Source organism: Homarus americanus, unplaced genomic scaffold (genome assembly GCF_018991925.1).
Source record: "Homarus americanus isolate GMGI-L3 unplaced genomic scaffold, GMGI_Hamer_2.0 scaffold16430, whole genome shotgun sequence".
Lineage (NCBI taxonomy): Eukaryota > Metazoa > Arthropoda > Malacostraca > Decapoda > Nephropidae > Homarus > Homarus americanus.
In genome coordinates this window covers 2,776,369-2,800,220 of record NW_024729259.1, presented here as the reverse complement: position 1 = coordinate 2,800,220, position 23,852 = coordinate 2,776,369, and the positions used below count along the sequence as shown (strand labels likewise).

The following is a 23,852-nucleotide window of genomic DNA, read 5'->3' as shown; positions in this document are numbered from 1 at the left end:
GGTAATAGCACTGATGTTGGTGATGCAGAGAAGCTCTGGAAGAAAGTCATGATCATTGGTTGCTTGATTGTTGCCAGATGTTCCCAATAAATTTCCTTGTAGGGTACTATGTCTCTAGTTAAATTTGAAGTTAAGGTCTCTTCTCTCTCGAAACTGGGGTCAGCTTCATATATGAGATCAATTAACTGCTGGTGGAGGGTCAGTATTTTTGCAAGGTTTGGCATGCTTAATGTAGGGCTGGGCTCAACATGCTCCTCATCTTCCTCTTCTAACCCAGGATCATTCGGTGACCAATCTGTTAACTGAAGAACGTTGCTGTTAGATAATTCTTGTTCAGGAGCTTCTACAAGGTTAATGATGTCAGCAGATTGTAGGTCTTCAAAATCCTCTTCGGGTAGTGCTTTTGCCCTATTCAGGACTGGAATCAAATGATCCTGCTCAAACTCAACAAAGTCAGGTGCTATGTCAGGTAACAGTTTGTGCCAACCATTCAAGAGAAATATTTCACCGACGGCAGCCCACGCTTTGCCAATAAACCGGACACCATGTAGATGTTGAACTTATTCTCCCATTACTGTTGAACTGTGAGTTCCTCATCCTCATCCATTGCCTTGACAATGGCCTCAAAGGTAAGGTCCAGATAGAGCAGCTTGAATGTAGACATAACTTCTTGATCCATTGGCTGTAGCAGTGATGTAGTTTGTGGAGGTAAATAATTAACTTTTATTTCACTTTGAAGATCATTGATGTTTGTGTGGTGGCTGGTGCAGTTATCTAACAGAAGAATAACTTTGAAGGTGATGTTTTTCTTTGCACACAAGTTCCTCATTTCTGTGCGTAAGTGAGTCATATACCATTCTTCAAAAATAGTTTTCGTCATCCAGCCCTTCTTATTAGCATGCCAATGCTCAGGTTGGGTTAACATGCTTATGTTCTTAAAGGGATGAGGTCGGGCTGAGCTATTAGCAGGGTTTACACTTGTAATCACCTGAAGCATTGGCGCAATCACCTGAAGCATTGGCGCAGAAAAGAAGAGACACACTATCCTTTGCAGCTTTGAAGCCTGACATCCTTGTCTCTTCTTTGGCAAGGTAAGTCCTGTCAGGCATACACTTCCAAAACAAAGCTGTTTCATCAGCATTAAACAGTTGGCAAGGTAAATATCCACCTTCTTGTATGATCTGTCTAAACTCCTGTGGGTACCGAAGAGCAGCTTCAGTATTGGCAGATGCAGTTTCACCAGACACCACCTTGTTTGTTACAGTGTACCTTGCTAAAAATTTCTGCAGCCAGCCCTTTCTTGCTTGAAAAACATGCTTATTTTTGTCAGGAACATCAGAACATTCAACCAAATTATTGTAGATGTGTCTTGCCTTGCTCTGCAGCGGTTATGTCGTCACAGGAAGCTTCTTGTAGCAATCCTCCGTCCACTCCTTTCCACTCCATCTCTCTATTCACCCATCTTTCTGCTTTCTCACTCCATATTTTAAAATGTTATGTAATGTTATGTTGAAGGGATACAACTTTGCTTATTTATACTTATACTTATCAAAATCTCCCTAAAAATACTTTAGTTTTAGTCTCATGACATCTTCAGGTCATGAGACCCAATAATTCCCCACTCAAGAAAGGGTGACCTGACATTCCATCATAAGGTCAGTAATATGAGACCAATAATCCCCCACCCTACCTCCACCCAAAATGCTTTAGCTTTTGCCTTTATTCAAGACATTTTCAGAAAATGCTCTCGATTTTCAACCTCGGAATTTGTTCCCAAAGCCGGAATTTTTGGAAAATTTAATTTATGGGAATGATTTTTCAAGCAAATTTTAATTCTGGCTTTCAGAGAGTTCAGGGTTTGAGGGATTCTGGCTGACGGAGATATTACTGTTTACAAGGGGTCTCTGACTTACGAACTCCTGACGATACGAATGTGGTTAAACTTGAAATTTACAGTACAGGGTATTTACCTGATGACTTATTATTTACTTTCATTTACTGTATTTTGTCTTTTTACTTCTTCTTTTCTATTAAATTAAGTGATTCTAGTTGTATATAAGGACTTAGGCAAAGATATAGTGAGATTTTAAACATTGTTTTATAAGTATGGTACTGTATATACATAGCATGTGTTCTGACTTATGTACAAATCCGACTTAATAACGTCCTCAGGAACGGAACCCGTTCGTAACCCGGGGACCTCCTGTACTCTTGATTGTATTGATGCAAATCTGTTTAAAAATAATTTTTTTGCAAATGTTTTGTAGTGTGTATCATTTTGACCTTTGTCTATGATTTTCAAATGCAATCAGATGATGATTTGCTTTTAGTGTCTTGTGTACATTATAGCCTAATACATCCTTGCTTTTCAGCTCCAAAAGGCTAAAGCAATGGAACATGGAGCTCAATCTTTGAGATCTGCTGACTTGGCAATGAACAAGCTTCTGTCCATAGTGTACCCTGGAGAAGAACCCGTCACAATTGTCACTGAGGATGGTCTTGTTATGACGTTGGCTATGTGAGTCATAAAAATTTAATTGTGTAACTACAGCATATAAATTTTAGTCAGTATGTTATTGTCTCCTTTATTAGCTTAGAAATACAGTTTTGACAGCTAATTTAATGTAGAAGTAGATGATTAAAATTTCTTGAATTTACATGCTTTATAAGCTGTCACGTATCTTTTTTGCTTACTACTGTAAATTCCTGTTTATACAAAGTTGCTTGGGACTGGATTCATTCCCCCAAAAATTGTTTTCTTAAAAAATCAGTATTGGCTGTTGTACCATTAAAATTACACTTACTCCCCTGTATTCGCGAGGGTTGTAGTTCTTGGAAATCGTCACGTATCGTGAATTCGCCCATACAGTATGCTTGCGATTTAACGGAATCCAATATAATGAACTCTCTATTTAGTGGGAAGCATTTTTTCCCATTATTTTTCACCCAATTTATTGAACTATTTCACTACGGAGACACTTCAGACACACGATACAGTAAAACCTACTTCACCCTACGGAGAATGTACTAAATGTATAAAAATGATAAATAATGATATTAAAATCACCATATAAGATTCACACATATAAGATTCACCCAACACTCAGCGCCTCAGAGTCGGGATCATCTCATCAGGGGGAGAGGGAACATGTTTCCACACGTCATACCCACTTTCCGGAAGCAGTGACATCAACAGGAACCCCGGAGAAGGAAAACCAAGTATTACAAGATATACAGTAAGAACGCCCAGGACGGATGGAAGGAAGGCCATCGGACACGATGCTACCAACCCAGAGACTGGAAGAGTTAATGGCCATTATGAGGCTTCCCCAGAGGCCGATGCCAAGGTTCAGCGGAGGGACTTGCGATGAGTATTGGGAGTTCAAGCATGCCTTCCAAAGACACATTGGGGAGGCGCCCATACCCTATGCACTAAAATTGGAAACACTTCCCTCGGCCTACACCGGCCGCGCTAAGAAATCCCTGAGAGCGTACCTGCAAATAGAAGACCCCAGGGCAGGATACGAACGAGCTCTAGCCTTGCTAGAAGAGCATTATGGCAACAAGCAAGCCTACATACAGGCAAGGTCCTACGTGGCCCAGCCGTGAGAACAGATGACATTAAAGGACTTCAGGAGCTCGCGGACGATCTGGGAAATTGCGTAAACAATTTAAAGGTACTGGGAAAACTGCACAAAATAGACACGTATGAATCACTGAATACTTTGGCGAAGAGATTCACGGGAAAGATTAGGGAGCGATATGAGGAGAGAGCATATGGCTATGAAAGGAGACACAGGAATTCTCTAGGGGTCGAGTGAATGTGTGTGTTGGTGGTGTTGGAGGGTGTGTGTTTGTGGTGTTGGAGGGTGTGTGTTGGTGGTGTTGGAGGTTGTGTGTTGGTGGTGTTGGAGAGTGTGTGTTGGAGGGTGGGTGTTGGTGGTGTTGGAGGTTGTGTGTTGGTGGTGTTGCAGGGTGTGTGGTGGTGGTTGGTGTTGGAGGGTGTGTGTGTTGGTGGTGTTGAGGTTGTGTGTTGGTGGTGTTGCAGGGTGTGTGTTGGTGGTGTTGGAGGTTGTGTGTTGGTGGTGTTGGAGGGTGTGTGTTGGTGGTGTTGGTGGTGTTGGAGGGTGTGTGTTGGTGGTGTTGGAGGGTGTGTGTTTACTTTTACTTTTATCCTCTTCACCACTGATCAGCTCGTTAGCCGCTTGGGCGATTGGTCACGTCTCTGTTACGGAATGTTGGCGGTAACACTCTCCCTGTTGAGCTTGCTCGAAACCCATTGTCTGCCGGGAGTCTCACTCTCCGACTCCCTCCAATAGGCAGAACTTTGTCACTGGACGTATTAACACTGAGTCCTTCGTCTTACTTTAGCACACCGCACCAGGCCATCATCACCCGGTACTGCTTCCAATACCCTTCCTAGCATCCCTTTGCTCCTTGGGAGAGGATGTCCAGATATGATGACGATGTCCCCAGTGCAGAAGTTGCAGTGCACCCGGAAGTGCTTCTGTCGCCGCCAGAGTGTCAGGAGATATTCTTTCGCCCACCTCTTCCAGAATTGGTCTGCAATAAATTGGGCATGCTTCCATTTTCGTTGGTACGCTTCTGCTATGGACTGATCGCCTCTAGTGGGGGGGGGGTGGGTGGGGTTCAGGCGTGCATTCTCAGTAGGTGAAGCGGCGTGAGTGCTTCTAGGTTTCTCGGGTTGTTGGATACTGGGGTGATGGGCCTCCCTTTGACAATCTCTTCCACGGCACAGAACAGGGTGTTGAGTCGCTCGTAGTCTAGTACCTGTGTGCCCATCACCCCCTGGAGAACCTTCTTCACCGTGCGTATCTGACGCTCCCATACTCCACCCATGTGAGAGGCAGTCGGAGGGTTGAACTCCCATTCTATTTGTCTCTGCAAGAGTGTGTTCCTAACATTGTCACTGCTGTTCCACTTACTCACCGCCTCCTGAAGTTCTCTGTTCGCTCCAATCATGTTGGTTCCATTGTCGGATTTGATGTGCTTGGGAGGTCCTCTGCAGGATGTAAACCTCGTCATGGCTTTGATGAATGAGTCTGTGTATTGTGAGGTGAGGACTTCCAGGTGTATAGCTTGGGTGGCCAGACATGTAAACAAGCATCCCCCTCTTTTCGCCCGGGCCCGGCCTTGTTTAACCACGAAGGGACCAAAACAGTTGACTAAGGTGCAGGTGAATGGCCGATCTTCTGGATGTACCTGGTCCTCTGGCAGGTCAGCTTGGCATTGGTGGGTAGGCCTCCAATTGTTTTTTCGACAAATTACACACGTACGTAGTACACGAAGGGACCAAAACAGTTGACTCAGGTGCAGGTGAATGGCCGATCTTCTGGATGTACCTGGTCCTCTGGCAGGTCAGCTTGGCATTGGTGGGTAGGCCTCCAATTGTTTTTTCGACAAATTACACACGTACGTAGTACACGAAGGGACCAAAACAGTTGACTCAGGTGCAGGTAAATGGCCGATTTTCTGGATGTACCTGGTCCTCTGGCAGGTCAGCTTGGCGTTGGTGGGTAGGCCTCCAATTGCTTCTTCGACAAATTACACACGTACGTAGTACTCAGTCGATCAACGTACAGCACTTGGGTATCCAATATGTCTCGCGTAGCACTGCTAGAGTGTGCTCGCATCCTGAGTGGCCAGCCCTGGTCGAATGTACCTCTTGTACGATAAGTTCTGTGGTTTCTTTGTCCCTGGGTAACAATACGGGGTTCTTTTGCTCTCGATGGAGAGCAGCACGCTTCAGTTGTCCGCCTAATCTGATCAGTCCGTCTGCACCCAGGTAAGGTTCCAGTCTGCTTATGTCACCAGTCCTGATGGAGTGTCCTCGTTCCAGCGCTTCCATCTCGTGGGGAAAGCCCTCCCTTTGTATCAGTCGCAAGACGGCTAATCTTGCCTCATCTAACTCACTGATCTTCAGTCGATCTTCCTGGTGACGTTCTTCCTTTGGATTGCTGGAGCGCCACTGTATGAACCTCCTGAGCCACGCCACAATTTCAGTAGCTGATGCCATGAGGAGTACCTTGCCCATAGCCCGTTTAGGGTACTCTCCCCCTGGTCAGTGCTCATTGCCAGTACTCTTGCATCTCATTTTACCTCCGGGTCTCCATCTGCAAGGTTAGGAATCGGCTTTGGGTTCTCTGGCCAATTGTTTTCTCCCAACAGGAGAAAGGGGGGTCCCTGAATCCATCTGCAGTTCTTGTTCAGTTCTGCCCCATGCAGTCCACGGCTGGCATCATCAGCTGGGTTTTGGTTGGAGCTCACGTGTCGCCATTGTTCTGCGTCAGAATTCTCATGTATCATTGCAATTCGGTTTGCCACAAAGGTATGGAAGCGCCGTTCAGTGTTTTGTATGTATTGAAGGGTGACCATGCTGTCTGTTCAGAACACTGATCTGTCGATCTGCAACTCTAGTTCTTCTCTCAGTTGTTTGTCTGCTTTGGCCGCCAACACTGCTGCACATAGCATGAGCCGAGGTATGGTTTGCTGTTTCAGAGGAGCTGGCTTGGCTCTGCCGCACACAAAGGAGGTAGAGTGGGCTCCATCTCCACTTGTGATCCTGAGGTAGGATACAGCCCCGTATGCTTGCTGGTAGGCGTCGCAGAAGTGGTGCAGTTGTACCGTAGTTATTGGATTTGCGCATTCAGGGTGGTAACATCAAGGGATGCGTACTTGAGACAAGTGGGGAAGTTCATTTAGCCACTGCCGCCAACTGCTGTTGTGTTCGGTCATTTGCTCATCCCACCCGATGCCTCGCCTGCACTCATCCTGGAATATGATTTTGGCTCGTATGGTGCTCGGAGCAATGATTCCTAATGGGTCGTATATGGAGCTGACCATACTCAGGAGACCTCGCTTCGTTTGTGGCTTCGTTGGGATCTGGATTGGGACTGCAGGTTCGTCATTCTCTAGATTCCACATGATTCCCAATGCTCGCTCAGCTGGGAGTCTGTCATCCTTCAAAAGTACTTCTTTCACTTCCATGGCCCTTTCCATTTGTGGGACTGCTCTGAGGACCCCTTTGTGGTTGCAGATCCATTTTGTAAGTCTGAACCCTCCTTTCTTCATTAACTGCCTCAGTTGGTGAGTGACTATCGCCACCTTCCCTGGTGATGCTACTGAAAGAAGCAGATCATAGACGTAGAAGTTGCGACTTGCTTTCTTAATTTCTTCATGGAGCCTTTGCCCGTGGTCTTGGAATGTTCGTCGTAGTGCATATCCAGCACATGTTGGGCTCCACACTCCCCCGAAGAGAAGTACCTTCATCCGGTAAGTGACCGGGTCTCCCGATTGTTGGTCGTCTGTCCACCACAGGAAGTGCAGGGCGACTCGATGCTCAGGCAGTACTCGTACCTGGTGGAACATCGCCTCGATATCAGCCATGAGTGCCATCCTTTTTTGTCTTGTCTAGCTTCTCCAGTACAAAATCGTTCATTCACTCGACCCCTAGAGAATTCCTGTGTCTCCCTTCATAGCCATATGCTCTCTCCTCATATTGCTCCCTAATCTTTCCCGTGAATCTCTTAGCCAAAGTATTCAGTGATTCATACGTGTCTATTTTGTGCAGTTTTCCGTGATTCATACGTGTCTATTTTGTGCAGTTTTCCCAGTACCTTTAAATTGTTTACGCAATTTCCCAGATCGTCCGCGAGCTTCTGAAGTCCTTTAATGTCATCTGTTCTCACGGCTGGGCCACGTAGGACCTTGCCTGTATGTAGGCTTGCTTGTTGCCATAATGCTCTTCTAGCAAGGCTAGAGCTCGTTCGTATCCTGCCCTGGGGTCTTCTATTTGCAGGTACGCTCTCAGGGATTTCTTAGCGCGGCCGGTGTAGGCCGAGGGAAGTGTTTCCAATTTTAGTGCATAGGGTATGGGCGCCTCCCCAATGTGTCTTTGGAAGGCATGCTTGAACTCCCAATACTCATCGCAAGTCCCTCCGCTGAACCTTGGCATCGGCCTCTGGGGAAGCCTCATAATGGCCATTAACTCTTCCAGTCTCTGGGTTGGTAGCATCGTGTCCGATGGCCTTCCTTCCATCCGTCCTGGGCGTTCTTACTGTATATCTTGTAGTACTTGGTTTTCCTTCTCCGGGGTTCCTGTTGATGTCACTGCTTCCGGAAAGTGGGTATAACGTGTGGAAACATGTTCCCTCTCCCCCTGATGAGATGATCCCGACTCTGAGGCGCTGAGTGTTGGGAACCCTCCTTGGGTGGGTGTCGAGGTGTAGCAGGTAGACACTCCCGGTTCCGGCGGTTGACAACGTGTGTCTTGTGGATACCTCGTTGCGGCTCTCATCCCCTCACTCGTTTCCAGAAAAGGCATTCCTCCTGGTAATGACAGCATCTCACCAAAGTCCTCTGTATCGCCTAAGTCTGCAGTTGCTCCATATGATCTTTCATATTCTGCATCATTGCTGTCAATTGGGTGAGTTTCTGCTGATAACCCCCGATTACCCTATTCATCCAGCCTGTTGGCTTCATCCTTCTCTCGGGTGAAGGGGTTTCTCCACTTCACCCTGGCTGTGTGAGTGACCGGTTAGCATCTCCCATCATTCAAGGCCTCCAGTCTTCAATGCTAGCTAGGCTTATCTCCTCTGCCTTGTTCCCTTCCATGACTGGTGACACAGTGAACTCGATTTGGCTCTTTCGGTCGACAGTTATAGAGACGTTCGGTTAAGCGGGAATGCTTTTCAACTGACGCACCTGCTCGTTTATAACGATTTCATATTACTGAAGTCATACAAGCGATGTCATACAACTGAATTCATATAAGTGATGTCATATAACTGAAATCATATAAGCGATTTCATACAACTGAAGTCATATAAGCGATGTCATACAACTGAAGTCATATAAGCGATGTCATGCAACTGAAGTAATATAAACACGAGTGATGTCGCACTAACACGACAACAGAGGCACCACAATCAGTGTAGGGATTCATTTCACAGCTGCTAAGATCATAAACTGATGCCACAAACACTACCGTGCCCTTACTCACAACGTTACTTAACTGTCACAACCACTATTTTCTAATAGAAAGGGCAACTCACTCGTTCTTAAATTTTATTTACAATTGGCGATCCAGTCTGGCTGTACGCTTTGAACACTATCTCTCCCGCGTGTTCTCACGGATGTTATTGACACAGAGTCCACTCCTTCCTGACACGCGGTCCTCGCGGCAGGCGGCGTGCCTGTCCCGAATGAATGATAACACTCCCACTCGCCCGTACGAACAATTTTGGCACCGAGACCAGTCCTTTCTGACACTGGACCCACCTACAGAGGCGTCACGCTTCTCTACGTACACATACGAGTGCTATACACACACTCAACCCACAACCCCCTTTTTGCTCGGGTTAACTATTATTATATTATAGGCATCACACTTTAGTCGATGATTCACAATTCACACAAAGGCGTCCGCGCTCTCCAGCTGCGTAGCTGCGGCGTGTATCGGGTGCCAGAGGGAAGGGCCCCGCTGAAGGTCCATTGACGGTCAAGTCTCTCGCCAGTTCTCAGTAGACTGTATCGGCAGACCCGGAGGACCCACGTTTTGACTGTAACCGCCCGATGAGCGACTGTGGGATAATGAGACCCCTTGCACGTAGGACTCGATTGTTCTTTATTCGGTCAAAACCTGCAGAGTATAAATTACATGTTACGTATGAGATAATTAATTCACTCGTACATTCCTTCACTATTAACAACTACATATAATATATTTGAGTAGAGTGGGGTGTTAAACCATATAAAAACTTACGTGTTTCGGGTCTAATGTAGGACTTATTAGCTCCCTGACTTGTTAGCTCACTGGACAGCAAGAGACTATCTTCTGAACCCCACAGGGAGCGAGTTAGTCAGCCCCGAGGAGAGGGCCATCTGTTTCACATTTAACAAGTCAGCAAAGTTTGTTGTCAACACTCCCTCTGTCTCTCTCCTGTCTCCTTTTCTCTCTCTCTCTATCCCTCTCTCTTCTAGTTTATCCTACTGTGGCGGTAACAATATATATATATATATATATATATATATATATATATATATATATATATATATATATATATATATATATATATATATTATATATATATATATATATATATATACAGTCATGCGCCGGTTAACGTCCAACCGAACAACGTCCGATCGCATATACGTCCATGGCCCCCCCCCAAAAAAGTGACGCCTGCTGGACCAGCACTCCACGACCCCCTGACGGAGACACGATGATCCTCCCCATACTGGTCAGATATTATGTGTTAAAAGAATATGCTTCCTTACTTAGGCTTTTTTTAAGCATTTGCCTACAGGTGAAATGTTAACCTACATCTATTGAGGATAAAATCTTTCACCTACAAATTGACAATAACACATTTGCTGTAATCAGACATATCTAGTTGCCTCAACAATTGCAAGTTGCAATTGGGGTTGCAATTTCAAATTCTGTGGCATTACTAAATATAGTAAAGTTTCTGGTGCACTCTAAGATAAAGAGAGAAAACGGAGGACTCAGGCGTCCTGATGTGAGAGAAAACGGACTCGTGTGACAGGGACCAAATAAAAAAAGCATAGCTACAAGTTTTGTGGACTACAGTATTATGGTACAGGGGTCCCAAGTGACAGCACTAGGATCCCGCTTCCTCTATCAAGGAATAAACAATTAAAATTTAAATTGAAAAAAAACATTCAAATAAATTACTATCTTACAAGAATCCCTCCAATGTAAGCTATATTCATCCAGGTCATTTGGGTGGAAAATTATGAGAAGAGCTTAGTCACTCTTAAGTAATGATAAATAAACACGCAGGCAGGCCTTCAACGCCAACTGTCAAATCTTATCTCAAATAAATAAACAAACAAATGCCAGACATTCTGTCACCTCACCTCCCACCACCCTCCTGTTCAAGATAAAAGATTGGTGATTTCTTTATGTTTATTTTATATAATATCTCAGACTAAAGTTAGGATAATATAATTTGCATTGCTGAAATCCTTGCAAGACAGAGATTAATTTGAATATAAACGTCATATATTTTGCTAAAGATATAAAAAATGTAGTACATTAGTGTACAATACTGTAGTACATTTTATAAAAAGTTTTTCAACTGTATTTTTGGGTAGATTTACATAAATTTCTTCATTTATTTTCACCCATTTACATTCACACACCATACTAAAATAAACGTAAAATAAATTAGTGCAAAGCTGGACTGCACATGTTCTAATTTGATTAGGTACTAAAATTGTTATGTCTAGTGCGAATTACAACATGTTTATATTCAAATAAATCAGTATCTTGCAAGAATCCAAGCTATGTTAATTATATTCTCCTAGGTCATATCACTGGCATTTTAAAATGTGAGAAGCTTAGTAGGTCTGTTAAATAAACACACAGAGACCTTCGCCTCAAACTTATCACCTCAACCCCCCCCAACCCCTCGCTGGGTGGCGGAGCAGTCAGTCCCCCCCCCCCAGCCTTTTAGGCTTACAGTTTTTATCTTATCTCAGACTAAAGTTAGGAGATTATAATTTGCATTGCTGGAATCCTTGCAAGACAGCCAATAATTTGAATATAAACGTCATATATTTTGCTCAAGAGATAAAAATTGTTGTACATTAGTGTACAGTACTGTAGTACATTTTATAAAAAAAGTTTTTCAACTGTATTTTTGGGTAGATTTACATAGATTTCTTTGTGCAAAGCTGGAGTGCACATGTACTAATTTGATTACGGTACTAAAATTGTTTTGTCTAGTGCAAATTATAGCATGTTTATATTCAAATTAATCAGTATGTTACAAGAATCCCAGCTATGTTAATTATATTCACCCAGGTCATTTCACTGGCTTTTTATAAAAGAGAAGCTTAGTCACCTAAGAACTGATAAATATACACACGTTAGACCTGGGCCTGTGCCAACTGTCAAACATACCACCTCACCTCCCCCCACGCCCCCTCCCACCCTCTCTCTCCCCCATCTGCCCGGCGTTGCTGGAATCCTTGTAAAACAGTGAATAATTTTAATATAACCGTCATGTATTTTGCACAAGAGATAAAAATTAATCACCTGTATCACTTTACAGTAGTGATTTAACAGTAAAAGTGTATATGTACGTATATAGTATTCCACATACACATAAGTATAAATAAAAAGTTTATGTGATGATCGGACAACGTCCATTTCGGTTAACGTCACGTTTCCAAAAACGTATCTAGGATGTTAACCGGCGCATGACTGTATATATATATATATATATATATGTATGTATGTATGTATGTATGTATGTATGTATGTATGTATGTATGTACGTACGTACATACATACATACATACATACATACATACATACATACATACATACATACATACATACATATATATATATATATATATATATATATATATATATATATATATATATATATATATATATATATATATATATATATATATATATATATATATATATATATATGCTGATAACCACAAGGAAAGAAGAAAACACGAAGTTCCCAAGCGCTTCCGTGTAATTCACATCTTCAGGGGTGAGTACAGACTAAGGAGAAGTACAAAACAAGGTATATATATATACAGAGGAGGGTGAGATCAAGTCCACACTGGTCAGGTATTAGGTAATGACCCTACTAATCTTCAAAAAGCTCCGCAGCGGTCGGTAGTCAGGTCAGAGGGTAAGCTGACCCAACCGGTCGGAATTCTCTCACTTGGGGTTTTTGATTATAGTGGATGGTAATGCAGTGGAAGCGTCCCTTTGAGAAAAATCCGAACCAGCACTTAAAAAATATTCTCCATGACCCGTGGAAAGATAGCACCTGTGATTGGGGTGAATGAGACGCACTGTAAAATTTGACACTTCTATTCCCTTGAACACTACAGACACAATCAATAATGGTACACCAACATTTGCGCACTTCTTAGCCTGGCTTAAAACACTACACTGGGGAATAAAGGTTATACATGATATCAAAAATAGGTAGAAATATTAAATGCCTTATGAGCACTACTAAGGTAACAGTGTTACTTACACCAGAATGAGGAGCTCATTTAAAAACAGTTCCTTGTTATCTCACATCCCTTAGTGGCAAATAAACATTAATAAAACAAGAGTATCAAATTATTAAGGAATAGTAACTACACCCAACAAGATAATATCAGTCACTGAGGAATAGTATCAAAATATTACGAAATGTTGCTTACACACATGAACAGGCCCTAAGGGCATTCAACAAAATAATATAGTCACTGAGAGAATGGTATAAAAAATATTAAGAAATTATTAACTCCACCATGAACAGGCCTTAAGGGCATTCGACAAAATAATATCAGTCACTGAGAGATAGTATCAACAAATATTAAGACATATTAACTACACACAGAAAGAAAACCCGAGAAAATCACTCATGACCCATCAGGCAGGCGGGTGCTCCACTGGTTTTGTCAGTACTTTCTCTAAGATTCTCACGACTCATGAATGTTTTTCGCCACCAATACCCGTAAAGCATGCTCCTTAATCTCACCCATAGGTTCCGAATGCACCCGTAATTTTAAGGCACTAACAAGCCAATCACAACTCTGGATAGGAATTCTTACGTCTCACATGTGAAAATCACCCATGAGGAGCGCTGTTTTCACACCTGGACCTGGGAAATTCTAAACACACCTTACCACCATATCCCAAAACATGCATCACACAAGCGCAGAACACACCCACACTGGGGAGATAAAATGTCTCTTAGTACCCACTAGACTCCTGGTCTCAGTGTGTGACCGATCATTCACTCAGACTGCCTCAGTTTTACATTCAGTACATCCAAGGACCGGAAGAGAGCGAGGGCCAGTCAGCCAATGAAACCTGCCCAGCTGAGGGGGGGGGGGGGTTCTATTTTCCCATTAGTAAGAGGTTTTCACTAAACTGACTGAAGATATGAAGATATGTAGTGTTGTGAACCAAGGTGGGGGAGATCTGGTGACCCCAAATGATCGTCAACCGAGGGCGGACGCTGGTCCCACGTAGTTAGTTGTCAGGAACACTCGTTCCTTTGGGCTGTCCCAGCTAAAACTTTGCTAACCATTGGTCAACACAGACAGCTCACTCCGCTCCACCCTTCAAACTGCTGAACTCGACCGCGTGGGCTCTACAGAATCCCTGCAATAAAGCCTCTGTTAGCTATTGTTAACTTCTTCTCCGCCCTATCTACTAAGCCTTGTCTGAGATCGAATAAACTTACTTGCAACACTGATGAACTGTGCATTCAACGAGACCAGGCCACGTGGTCGTTTTTCCTGGACGCGCACACATCCTGTCTGTCCGATCGCTTCTGTGTGACTGAGCTAGCCAGGGCGTGTCCCCAAGGCGTTAGCCTGCTAGTGACATATTTACCTTCATAACTAATAGCTTTGTTGGGACACACGTAACATATTTATACTGACAAACTATCTATAGTAATTTTGAATTTAATAAATGTAATTAAATTTCATGATTCATGTCCATATTAATTCGGTAAATTACATTTAATATCATATCGGCCTAGTTCCAAAAGCTCTCACTACGTTTGGGTAGTCGCCACCCTCACTCAGTCAACCTATCGCGTAGGCTAAGATGACTCAGTGTATTGCCTTATTGGTATTTACGTACTAGTACTGTACTAAGGTCTCTAAATATCATAGGACGTAAATATCAATATGGCGATACGTCCTCAATATCCTCTGATTCCAGCTCATCAAAGCCTGCCTGTTTAGCCAAGCTGAGGATATCTCTATTCACAGCTGGGACTAAGTCCGTGAATCCCGTAAAACTGTTGACACACTCGGGCCACAGTTTACGCTACACATCATTAAGGCAACTTTCTGAAACCTCTTCCCATGCCTTGCCAATGTTGTCAATTGCATGAAGAATGTTGAAGCCAAGCCAATATTTTTGGATCGTAGGTTTACTTTCTTCGCTGTAGCCTTGAGCAGCTGGGCCATGGTACGACGTAAATATACGCCTTGGATGCGGCGATAACGCCTTGGTCCATAGGCTGCATCAGTGCTGTTGTGTTGGGAGGCAGGAAGACAACTTTTACACTGTCATGCAAGTCGTCGAGATTGGGAGGATGAGCTGGAGCATTGTCAACAGTCAGAAGAATTTTGAAGTCAAGGTTCTCCTTGGCACAGTATTCCTTCATTGCAGGGACGGCGTACACGTTTAACCACTGGCTAAATATGGCGCCGGTTATCCAAGGCTTCTTATTTGCCTTGTAGATCACAGGAAGATGATCCTTAGAGTAACCTTTCAAGATCCGTGGGCTAGCAGCACGAGAAATCAGCATAGGCTTCAGCTTGAAGTCACCGGCAGCGTTCGCACCAAGCAGTAGTGTTAAGCGGTCTTTTGCCAATTTAAAACCTGGCACTCTTTTCTCCTCCTTGGAGATATAGGTCCTCTCAGGCATCCTCTTCCAAAAGAGACCAGTCTCATCCACATTGAAGACTTGTTTCGATGAGTAGCCTCCTTGCTGGATAATCCGTTTGAACTCTGGCGGGAATGTCTCGGCAGCAGCCATATCTGAACTGGCAGCGTCACCAGTCATCTTAATATTGTGGAAGATATACCTGCACTTAAATCATTGAAACCAGACTTTTTCTATCACAGTGCTTCTAGTAAGAGTTGTTTTAGTTGCACTGAGAGTAGTACCACTTCCAGCACTAATCTTAATCTTGTCAGCGTTGGTCTGGATAGTACGCATCGTTGTGGGGGTTAGACCAAGCACAGTGGCTATGTCCACAGCACGTTCCCCTTTTTCAAATCGGGTTAATACATCCATTTTCACAGCAAGGATAATGGTCTTACATTGCCTCTTTACTACACTAGCTTCAGTAGCACTTGATGAGCACATTTCGAATGGTTAGAGCAGTGATTTTCAACCTTTTTCATCTCACGGCACAGTGAGCCAGGCACTAAAATGGTCGAGGCACACAGTCAGTATTTAAGGATAGATTTGATCATTTAAAAGAAAATGAATGTTAAGAATGTGTTCATAATTTAATAAAACTAATAATTTTTTAATTTTATTGCCAAAAGTATATTGTTGATCATGGTTTTCAAAATGATTTGAAAGTTTTGTGCATATTTGTTATTACTACACATTGAAACAAGTTGTCATTGAAAAGATGCCATTCATTAAAAAATAATATGAAACTTTCAGATATAGATTGTATTCAAATACAAACATGAGTAAAAATAAAAGGCCTTTGCTTACATCAAAATATCAGTGGGAAATCTGTGCTTGGTGTTGTCTCATGATGTTCCTTGTCCGAGGTCGAATGGTTGACAGGCATACCCTCAAGTCCTCCTCCAGTGTTTGAAGCTTCGATCTGTTCTTGCTTTCATGTTGTTCATAGCAGAGAAGCCAGCTTCACACAGATACGATGTTGAGAAGGAAGAAGTGCTTCAATTGCCTTTTTTGTAATGATGGGGTATTCCTCTCGAAGGGACAACCAGAATGAAGTCATATCTGTTGATAGGTGCTTCAGTTTCAGTCCTCTGTTGTTTCTGATTTCCGTCAGCTCATCCTCTTCGGCAACAGTTAATCCTGCTGACTCACAAGCACTTACCACAAACGGATCTCTCACCCAATCCAAGGAAGATACATCAAGTGATGGGAAATACTTTTTAATGTTTTTACTCAGTAGCAACAAACGTTGTAGAATTAAACTGACAAGATTTTTTTCCAGTCTGCAACCTTTTGTCAGTTCAAACATTTTAACTTTGTTCTCTTTTCTTATTCTGGCTCCACACAGTGTTAGTTTTTCCTTAAAAGAGCTAACTTTGTCAGTACAAGTCAGAATATTTTCATTCTTTCTCTGCATACTCTCATTAAGAGTGTTCAAGGCTTGGAATATATCAGCCAGGAATGCAACTTCATTGCACCAGGTTTCATTACTAAGCAGGTCAGCCAGCTCAGACTCTTCTGATGTCAAAAATATAAGAAACTTCTCCCTTATTTCATAAAACCGCAAAAGCACCTGCCCTCGAGACAACCACCTCACTTCTGTGTGTAGTAGAAGTTGTGTGTGAGCAGATTCCATGGCAGAACACAGTGTTGAAAACAACCTTGATTTTAATGGCTTACTTTTGATATACAGTGGTCCCTCTGTTAACGAACACAATTCGTTCCAGAAGGTCGTTCGTTAATCAAAAATTTCATTAACCGAAACCATTGTTTCAATGGGATTTTGGGTAATTTGTTCCAGCTCACCGAAAATTACATACAAAGTAAAAATAAATGCAGTAAAGTACACTTACTTTGAGGTGTGTATGTAGAAGGCTCCTGGTTGATGATGATGATGGGAATTAGAAGTGGGGGTGGAGGAGAAGGGAGAAGAGAAGGAAGTGGGGGTGGAAGAGAAATCACCCCATGCTTGATGCAGTAATTTCACCCATAAAATTTTAAGTTCACTAGGTGTAATTCAAGTTTATTTTCTTTAAATCAACACTTCACTGCACTATATATTATCAATATGTTAAATAAATTTCAGAATTACGAATAATTGTACTGTAAAAATAGTTTATGTTCAAGAGAGCCACAAGCAAGATGTTACCTCCACTGACCAGAGATACAAACTGATGCCTTGCTGGGCGAGTCAAGTGGCTCATTGGCACACGAAAAACTAGTTTCCTGGACTGCAATTATGTTAAATAAGTGTTAAAATGACTAAAAATTTTAAAATAAAACTTGGAAAATGATTGGATAGTACAACCTTCTTGATATTTACTCAAATGGGAATGAATTTAAGCCCTAGAACCGATTACTGTACTGTATTAGCGGACTAATATTCCAGCTGGTGAGCAAGTGAAAACATGTTGACATGATTTCGTAAAAATTTCGTTAACCGAATTTTTTTTCGTTAACCGAATTGAAGATTCTTATGGAAGGCAATTCGTTAACCGAAATTTCGTTAACCGAGGCATTCGTTAACCGAGGGATCACTGTAGTAGTTAACTATTTTGATCGTCTCATCTAATACTTTTTGGAGCTCAGGTACTACTGGTTTTGAAATGCGCTCCATAAAAGTACCAGTAATGTCAAAACTTATCCAAATGCTATTTAAACTCCCGCGACACACTAATGTGCCGCGGCACATTGGTTAAAAATCGCTGGGTTATAGTATAGTTTTAGAGCAAAAGCACTTCAGCACACACAAATGATGTGAAGTCGTAACAGAGACTGGCTTGGCGTCTCTGTGAAGTTCCGCGAGTGAGGGCAGCGCGCCGAGCCGAGAGAGCCTAGCGCGGCCCGACAAAAGCGGGTGGCGCGCCATAGAAAGTAATCCGTGACGACGCAAAGCGACGTATTGTAGTATCGTATCACCGGGACGTTAAACAAATTTTTGGTCTCTAAAGTTTAGCGATGTAGTACCGAAACAACGTTAAGCAGGACGACGTTATACGAGGATTACTGTACTCTAATATGGCACAGAAATAAAGAAAATATAATATAAAACTATAAAATAAGAAAGGTTAAGAGCATAGGTGTGTTTGTTTGGAGGCAGTGAGCTCTACTGTATCGCTGAGGACCACAGGCACATACGTCTCGGAGTCAGCTGATTGAGTTCCTGGCTGAACAGTGTGGCATGCATATAATATATGTTATTGTATTTCATGATACAGGGTATGCTATGTATAATTTTTATTATTTATCATACCAATTTTTGTTAACAAAGCAGTTATAGCCCTACTGGTGGCAGACACATGAAAGAATGACTAAAGTTGCATTCAGTTTATTGGACTAAATTTGAATTTTTACTGAACAGGACCAAAGAGGACAATGTCCAGGTGCCTGAAAGCTTCAGATAGTTGGAATTTAGATAAGAGGAAATGCTCAATAAATTAAGTAAATTTTATGATATCGGATTTACCATAAAAGTGGAGACATTCTGCATACAGTGGCCTGACATAAATGGGGGAGGTTGTTAGATGTTACTGGGTCACTACTACCAGAACCATATTTTACTAGGGAGTGCTGAATGTTAATTCAAGGTGCCCCAGATACTCTGTGGTGCAATGTACAGCACCTTATACAGTACCTAAAATATTGGGGTGCTTCAGCACCCTCCCTTCACACGTCCATGAACTGGGTGGAGTAAGAGGGGGACGACAGTGTCACACACATGAGAACTGACTAACCTCGGAGCGTGTGCGGGAGATTCACATCTGCCAACGGTCGGTAAAAATAATTCTAACAGCCACGTGAATAAGTTAATTCGCAAATACAGGGGATACGTATATAATAAAACACAAATATATTATCAACCTTGGAAAATACAAATTTAGACTTGTGTTTTCTATCATTAATCATCATCATGATTGTTTTATGGCCATTTTCCTTGTTTGTGCGGGTTATCCGTGAATACCTGATGGCAGCTCTCCATGATGTATGGTCTCTTACAATCTATCTTCTCTTGCAATATTTGAATTGTATACATTACTCATAAAAAATATAAAATTTCTGAGCACCATTCAGCATTTCACAAATATATATGATGTTACAAAAATGTACAGTATTTGAAAGTAAGTTATGTATGATACAATTGTTTAATTACAGAGGAATTTTGTATACATATCCTTGTACATAAACATTCCATCTATACAGAAACATTTGGTAGTAAAGTATTTGAAGGTAAGTTATATGTTGTCACGTGAGTGGCTGCCTCTTGTCACAGGACTCCATGTGCCTTTATGTGTAACCCATAAACTTTTATGTCGTCACCAATCATTGCTAAGTTCTTAGATACTGTACAATATTAAAAGACTCGAGCAGAACCATGTTTATTCCAAAAATTTCCTAAATTATGTAAACATAGCTATACCAGCAACAACAGTATGTGAGGAAGAGAATGTCATTACCAATATTTACTCAGTGTTTTACTTACAGCACTATGACAATAGATCAAACCCAAAATTACTCAATCCTGAAATATTAAAGATTACCAAAGCAAAGTCATATTTCCTGTAAAAGTATCTTAATCTTTAAAGGGCAGGTAAAATTAGGTGTACTGTGCACCCTGGATGGAGTATATTTCTCTATGTAGAAAATGGAGCAAATTGCATAAAATAATATTGATTAAATACATGTAGAATGCACCCTTGGAATTTAGAGTATTTGTGAGATTTTGTGTAGAATTAGTTTGAGATGGTTTGGGCATATAAAGAGAACAGATGAGACCACTTGGGTCAAGATGTGCATAAGCCTAAATGTAGAGCCAGGGGTAAGCCAAGAATGACATGGGGAAAGGTAAAAAAAATTCCCTCTAAAATTATAACCTGATGAGAGAGACTGCAAGAGACCATGCAGCATGGGGAGCTGCTAACAGTAGTGGTGATGATGATAGTGACCGTGATATTCGTCTTTTGTAGTGATCTGTATTATCCTTTGGTGCATCCAACTTATACTTTCCAAGATTATTGTGGCTGCTTTATTGCATTCTGCAAGTAATACTTCTGATATTTTATTTAAATTTTGCATATATCAGCAAAGTCATAGGTAATAACTGAGCTTTATTGTATATTTCAGAATGTACGGTCACACACTAAAGGGGTACGAGTTATGGCAGGGTGGTGGATTATACATACTACCAGATCTTTGTGATATCTTGAAGGAAGAAAAAGTGGCACCTGGAAATTGTTCCTCTACAGAAAAAGGCACTTCTGTTTATGGGATCCAAGCAATAGCATGGATGAGCATCGTTCAGGTAAGTATGCAACTTCCACTTATTTTTAAAGTTTAGGGTTATCCACAGAGTTTATCTGCGTGGTGGGCTACAGTTAGTGCTGTAGGGGTGGCAGCAGCACTTTTTTGGCACTGGAATTTTACTGTCTTGGCATATAGCAGCAGTCAGTTAACTTGAATTGTTTTAGCACCCTCTCATGTGGTATTTCTCTCCCAGTTATGAGTATGGATTTGTTATTTTCTTTAAAGATGGCCCTGAATGTATCCTTGTACCTTTTCTTTTGCCCACAACATTACATTTACTGAAGCTGACTGTAGAGTAGCTACTTTGGTTCTCTATTGGGAGTACTGTAATATGTCTACTTTGATATTTCTACAGTTGGTTTCAGCAAATATTTTTCTTGTAAACTGTACTGGGTTGCCACCCAAACTGAGGAAAGAAGGCCAGTGGCCTATGAAGGAATCCTCCATTGCTCTTGATACTCTTGTCATGGGCTATTTTGAAGCCCAATACTGCTCTTAAATCCACAGCTTGAGTTAGTAGACTGTTCCATAGGTCTACTACCTTTTGTGTAAAGAAGTACAGTATATACTTATATTTGCCCTGCATGATATCGTGGCATGTGACACCATGAAAAAATTGCATGGGTTTATTTTTTCTATCCATTTCAAGATATTCAATATCTCTTATAAGATCTGCCATAATTTTCTTAATTGTCTGAAGAGTTGTTAGTCCAAAGACACCTCAATCTACTTGGATAATCAAGATGATATGGTGAGGAATAATCTTAGTCGCTCTATGTTGCACCTTTTCTCGTGATGTTAGGCCTCTCTGGAAGGAAGCTTTCCATGTTTCTGTACAGTAATCCAGATGGGGACATGTGAGAAACTTTAAAAGTTGAAGGTCCATTTTCTAATCTTTATATTTAAAAGTAAGACTTATCAGTCCTAAATCTTGGTTTGCTTGTTTCACTGCTGCTCCCACTTGTTGCACTGCCTTTAGTGATTAGTCTATCACAATACAGTGAGCCCTCAAAGACCCAGACCTGAAAAATCCAGATTTCAGAAGATTCAGACAAAATTTGGGTGTTCCGGGGGCTAAGAAGCCTCCCTAAGAAGCATTCCCAAAACAGAGCAAAGATCATTGTAGGCCCTTGTAACTAAGATGTCAGTGCGTGGGACACAGGAGCCCAAGGAGGCGGGAAATATAACAGAGTTGTCAATCGTTGTTTGTGGGAATATTATTTCATTCACTCTAGTAATGATACAATGTTTCTTATTATGTTATCATAGGTAAATGCTTGGCTTATATAATTTGCTTATCACTGTACCCATCACCATATTCAAATTAAACTACAAGATATGTATTTCTCCCATATTTTGATTGTACGCCTGGCAACGGGAGCGAGTAAGGGAAGTGAATGACCGCTAGTTAGCGCATCGTCTGCTGTTGTAACTCTCCTTACTCCCTGCCATATTTCACTGGATTTATTGTTATTATTAGTGTCAATGATAATAATGCTTAATAGTAATTAATCATGGCATCACAAGCAAGTGGTGGTGTGAGGAGAAAGCATGTACAGGTTGTACCTCTCTAGTCCGGCATTCCGTGGTCCGGAAACTCCCGTGGTCCGGAACAATTTTAGTTTGTCCAATAGGTAGATAGGCAGTTGTTCTTGTTGTTTTTTTTTTTTTACTTCTCTGAATTATTATTATTATTACAGGAGTATTAAATTTTTGCCCATTCAGGCCCCACTGTGGGTCAGTGACCTATGCCCGGGTGGGCTAATCCCCGTAAAAAAAAACAACAACAAAGCCGCGGGAAATTAAGGTTTGTTTATATACGGCAGTTCGGCTGCTCTCTCTCTTTCTCTCTCTCTCTCTCTATGCTTGTCTATACAGAGTACAACATTTAACCCTTCAATATATATGAGCAGTAAATAAGTGTTGCTTTCATATTCTTATGTAGAGTAATGACGATATGTTTTCACATGTGCACACTTACATATGCGCAGTCTCACTTTTTTTTTTACCATTAATGGTTAGCTACTTATATTGTTCCATTTATTAACATTAAATAACATTACAGGTACTTCAAACAACCATATTAATTTTTTTACATTAATTTTACTACAGCTACAATCAGTGTCTTTTTTTCTTCAGTTTTATATGTAGAACCAATCAGTCACTGGTTTTGTAAGCTTTAACAAAAACAATAAGAACATAAGAACATAAGAAAAGAAGGAGTCTGCAATAGGCCGGTTGGCCTGTGCATGGCAGCTCCTGTCGAGAGTTACTACCACTCTCTATCATCCATGAATCTATCTAGCCTCCTTTTGAAACTTTCCAGAGTTCCCGCACTTACTACAAAGTTGCTAAGCTTGTTCCACTCGTCCACCACCCTATTTGTGAACCAGTTTCTTCTTATCTCCCGCCTAAACCTAAACTTATCCAACTTGAATCCGTTGCTCCGAGTCCTATCCTGCTCGGATATTATAAGAACTTTATCTACAGTATATCCCCTTTATTGATTCCTTTCACCCACTTAAATACTTCTATCATATCTCCCCGCACTCTTCGTCTTTCTAGGGAATGCAAGTTAAGTTTCTTCAACCTATCCTGATATGGAAGGTTTCTAAGTCCCGGAATCATTTTTGTCATTCTTCGCTGCACCGACTCAAGTGAATTTATATCCATTCTATAATAGGGGCACCAGAACTGAACCGCATAATCGAGGTGCGGCCTGACTAGTGCAAGATATAGTTGCAATAAGACCTCTGCACTCTTGTTACTTACACTTCTAGATATAAAACCCAATACAGTGGGGTATGCTATAACGAACGGATCCTACTACGAATATTCCTATAACGAACGGTTTTACCTATAAAATTGAGAATGCTATAACGAACGAAACTCCTACAACGAACATTATTTATTTATTTATTTATTTATTTATTTTTTTTTTTTACTAATTTATTGTTTTTTTATTACAAGTATTAATGATACTCATTATTTCAGGGGTTTAGATGCATATTTATGCACTTTTTTACAATTTTATATTATATTTTTCAGTGTTAAGTGGTTGTATTTGGGGGCCTGGAACGG

General features: G+C 41.6%; 1 protein-coding gene across 1 annotated transcript in view; it reads left to right on the top strand.

The window, feature by feature from the left end:
• LOC121866534 overlaps positions 1–23,852 on the top strand; it is a 107,267-nt gene that overhangs the window by 64,543 nt on the left and 18,872 nt on the right. The window contains exons 8-9 of the mRNA XM_042366301.1: positions 2,373–2,518; positions 20,592–20,769. Of these exons, the coding sequence (XP_042222235.1) occupies positions 2,373–2,518; positions 20,592–20,769 (324 nt within the window). The remainder of the gene's footprint in view (positions 1–2,372; positions 2,519–20,591; positions 20,770–23,852) is intronic.